The 3865-nt window shown below is 38.8% G+C and overlaps 1 protein-coding gene across 2 annotated transcripts; it reads right to left on the reverse strand.

Moving 5' to 3' along the window:
* LOC119916475 (hydroxycarboxylic acid receptor 2-like) lies at positions 1-3604 on the reverse strand. 2 transcript variants are annotated; one of them, XM_038736507.1, is made up of 3 exons: positions 3455-3604; positions 2309-2938; positions 1-1008 (listed from the first exon to the last, which is right to left on the reverse strand). In XM_038736507.1, exons 2-3 carry the CDS (start codon positions 2705-2707, stop codon positions 316-318), a joined length of 1092 nt encoding a protein of 363 aa, XP_038592435.1. In that variant the 5' UTR covers positions 2708-2938; positions 3455-3604; the 3' UTR covers positions 1-315. The 2 variants fall into 2 exon arrangements, with proteins under 2 accessions (XP_038592435.1, XP_038592436.1); XM_038736508.1 differs by having other exon boundaries at positions 3468-3588.
* Positions 3605-3865: the final 261 nt, after the last annotated feature.

The raw sequence follows: 3865 nt of genomic DNA on the forward strand, positions 1-3865 counted from the left end.
GAGTTTGGGTACACTTTAAGACATTTTTCTCAACTTGACAGGAAATTTTAGGGGGTCAACTAAGAAATATAATTAAAATCCCCGACTTCAATTTGTTAAACCACATAGGTTTGAGTTATTGGCTTAACTGAGTTTTTTTATTTCATTATTATAATCATTGAAAATGTACTGTGTTTACACACATCACAGATGTAAAAAACAGCATAAACCAACAAACACAAAACAGAGACTTAACTCAATATACTACAAAAAAAAGGTAAAAACAGGATCAGACAGCGTTGCTGGATCAGGTCATTATAATCAAGAAAGAGCTTATTATGTGGCTTCACTTCCTCTCTCTGTCCTCAGGGATTTGAGCTCCTGCTGGGTGGTCGACTGACTTCCAGATGAGGATGTCGTGTTCTCGCCATCATCGGCATCATGTCCGCAGCGAAGGGCACGGGGTAGCGAGGTGCAAAGGGCCTTCCTGAACATGGAACTGGAGAAGACGTAGACGATGGGGTCCATGGCCGAATTTAGGAAGTTCAGCCCCAAAGACACGATGGTGAGCTGGGTGAAAGTATAGAAGGATGAGCAGTCCCACGGACGGTACGAGCGGATGACCCACACCCCGATGGTTGTCACTGTGGTGGGTAGGAAGCACACCATGAACACTACGACGATGACGACACACACTTGCATCGCCTTTCGCACCTTGTCTGCTTTTCCCATCGTGCGCTGCTTCAGGAAGCTGGAGATCCGGATGGAGCAGAACAGCAGCATGGCCATCGGGATGATGAACTCAAGCACCGTCAGGATCTGGTGCATGCCGACCAGGATGATGATGGCCCGCGACGCCTCTTTGTAAGAAGTGAAGAAGAAGCACTGGGTGTTGTTGCCGCTGAACTTGATGTGGTTGTAAGCCAGCATGGGAACCCGAGGACTGATCACCAATAGCCAGACAACCAGTGACACAAACAAAGCCTGCTTACTGGTCATTCGGTTGAACCTGTGGTGAGGGTGAACTACCTGGAACAAGAGGACAGAATGATGAATAATTTTACATGATTTAGAGCAAAAATATGTCAGACTTGATATTATACTGAATACACAGTCTTGCTATGTTTATAGCTTCTGTTCCACCAACCTTGGCCAGACAATGGATATTCTCATTCATGGAGTATTTAAATTAGCCTTTTAACTACTCCAGTACAGACGGGTATCAACTACTGTACTGGATTTAATTTGATCACTTTTTAATTGTTGCACTGAAAAAAGAAATATTTCAGTCTCCTAAGATCTTTAGTTAGTCATCCTTCAAGAGGTGACATACACTGCGATATGCTGTGAATCAACACACCTGCTCTAAACTTTCACCCATCAAACAAAATTAGTTAGTGAATGTTGTCTGTGAAGGTTCTCAGTTATCCAGTTCATAGTTATCCAACGAAGGTTGAGGTCAAGGGGGACAAAACATCTTCTAGTTTTTCTACAACCAAGTCCAATTGCCCTTGACCTCAACTTTCACTGGATGGTTAGTGAATGTTCATTTTTGGACCTCGGAATTAATGATTTGATGAAAAGAAAATCTAAACTCAGGGTTCACTTACTTGTTTTATTTTAGAGCTGTTCTGTTCCAAATGTGTTCATTTCAAGTTACTTTAATTTGGATGTTATTCATCACTATTACTGACATAAAAGTGGATATTGTTACAATATTTTCTTTTTACATTGGATTAGGCTTGGCCACGTTTCCGTTCGTAAATGGACATTTCAACTGTTGATGACTTTTAGCTAACTATTTCAGCTGTTTGTCCAGTACTTTTGGGTTACTATTTCAGATGTTTCTCCAAAACTTTTAGGTAACTATTTTAGCCGTTTTTCCAGTTCTTTTGTTACTATTGTAGCTATTTGTCCAGTACTTCTGGGTTACTATTTCAGCCGTACTGTACCCCCTGTACTTTTAGGTTGCTATTCTACTATATTACTATATACTCTGCTTCTTTGCTAATTCTTTACACACTCTCAATGGCAACAACTGACATTCAGGTGCGGTTGACTCAGGTGAGAGTTTTGTATTGTGCAGTCAGGTCTTTGTAGCTTGTAGTTTATTGGTTATTGTCAAAGTTAGATTAAAATCAGCATCACATCATTTTGTAATCAAATAGAAAGCTATCAGTACCCCTAGTTCGGAATTACTCAACAAACTATGACTCAAAACTACTGAAAAGCCAATCAATATATTGTGTATAGAGTTTTGGTACAAAATTGTAAAATGGATGGCCTATGTGAGAACAAAACATAATACAAAGTGTACTCATCTTCTCACCTTGAAGTAGCGGTAAATTGCCACCACAGTCATGAGTGCGATGCTGGCTGAGCGGTTGGAAAACATTAGGAAGAGGTTGATCCGGCACATGCCATCTCCAAACACCCAGTGGCCCCTGAGCAAGGCATCGATCCTCAGTGGCAGACTCACCAGAGCCAGGAAGTCAGCAATGACCAGGTTGAAGAGGAATAAGTTGTTGGGATTCCAGGCCTTCAGTTTAAAGCAGAAGATCCACAGGGCAACTATGTTTCCTAGCAGCCCCAGTATGACGTCAATGGTGAGAACTGGGGGCAGGATCACACCCTCCAGTTGTATACCAACTGGTGGGCAGCCGCCGCCTCTACCAGGAGTCGGGGTTGTGAAGTTCAATATTGTGGATTCATTTTGTTTTGATAGCATTTTGGCAAATTAAATTCTAAATTTATGTTATAATTTCTTTTCTAACAAAAATAGATTTTGGGAAGAGACTAAATATATTATTATTTTTAGATGCTGCTATTAAAAGTTGTGGGTTTGGTGGTTGATTAAGTAGAAAAATATCTGTATGACCACACCAAGGAAAGTTTCAAGATTCAGGAAATTTGCCCCTTCCTCTTTTCACTTTCTTCCTTTTTTTCTGAAGAATGAAATCTGTGTAAAAACACAAAACAGAGCAGTTTCACTTCTCCACAGGTCAAATAATAAAGCATTCTGTACAAAACACGTGGACAGAAAACAAGTCTAATGAACTAATATCTTTAGAACATTTTAAGAATAAAAACATTTAATCTTAAAACAAATCATGGAGTTTATTATATTGACATATGATTTATTTTCAAAGTGCAGTTTTAAAGATATATAATTGAACCTGAACATCTATTTATAGTTAATAAAATTTATTTACCAGATACAAAATGCTATCAGAAATTACATACATGTAACCTTACAAATAATGCAAAAATATACTATTTGACTACACCAACCAATGCTAACAAACTAATACTATGAAAATAAGAGTTTTTTTTAATTATGAAACTTTAATTTCATGTACAGGCACATTATTATTTCTAGTTTCTCATTAAACCCATTCATAACTGCACACACACATATAACGTTAGGTTAAAAAATACTACGTACATTTACACACTTAATATAGTGAGAACTCACCAGTCAGCCTCACCAGTCAGCCTCACCAGTCCGCTGCATGAAAGGATTTCATTCTTAAACTGTTGAAAGAATGACTAGAGGGATTTGTGACCTCAGTGTTTTTATGTCTCTGACAGGAGGATGTTCCTGTGAGGTTGACTTCCAACCCTGTCGTCAGTCAGCAGTTATCACAATAGTATTGGTACAGAAGGTACAAAAAAGTGACGCATAAGATCAGAAATCCTTTGTTTCACAATACATTTCACCAGAGTACTATTTTTAGAAATTGAGGAGCACAAATAAACTGGCTGAAGTGACAAACATATGTACCATTCAGACAATAATTGAATCCTCAACCATAATAAAGACTTAGACTACGTTCAGACTGCAGGCCATAGTGACCCAAATCTGATTTTTTTTGCCCATATGTGA

The sequence above is a fragment of the Micropterus salmoides genome, unplaced genomic scaffold (genome assembly GCF_014851395.1).
Source record: "Micropterus salmoides isolate LMB-PRFRI ecotype aquatic unplaced genomic scaffold, ASM1485139v1 Ms_hic_scaffold_21, whole genome shotgun sequence".
In the NCBI taxonomy this organism is placed as follows: Eukaryota; Metazoa; Chordata; class Actinopteri; order Centrarchiformes; family Centrarchidae; genus Micropterus; species Micropterus salmoides.

Bases quoted from the DNA above. Each gene is read 5' to 3' on its own strand.
- LOC119916475 (XM_038736507.1), bottom strand. From the start codon at position 2,707: ATGCTATCAAAACAAAATGAATCCACAATATTGAACTTCACAACCCCG. The intron at 1,009-2,308 runs GTGAGAAGATGA...CTCTTGTTCCAG, and splicing joins CAATTTACCGCTACTTCAAG to GTAGTTCACCCTCACCACAG.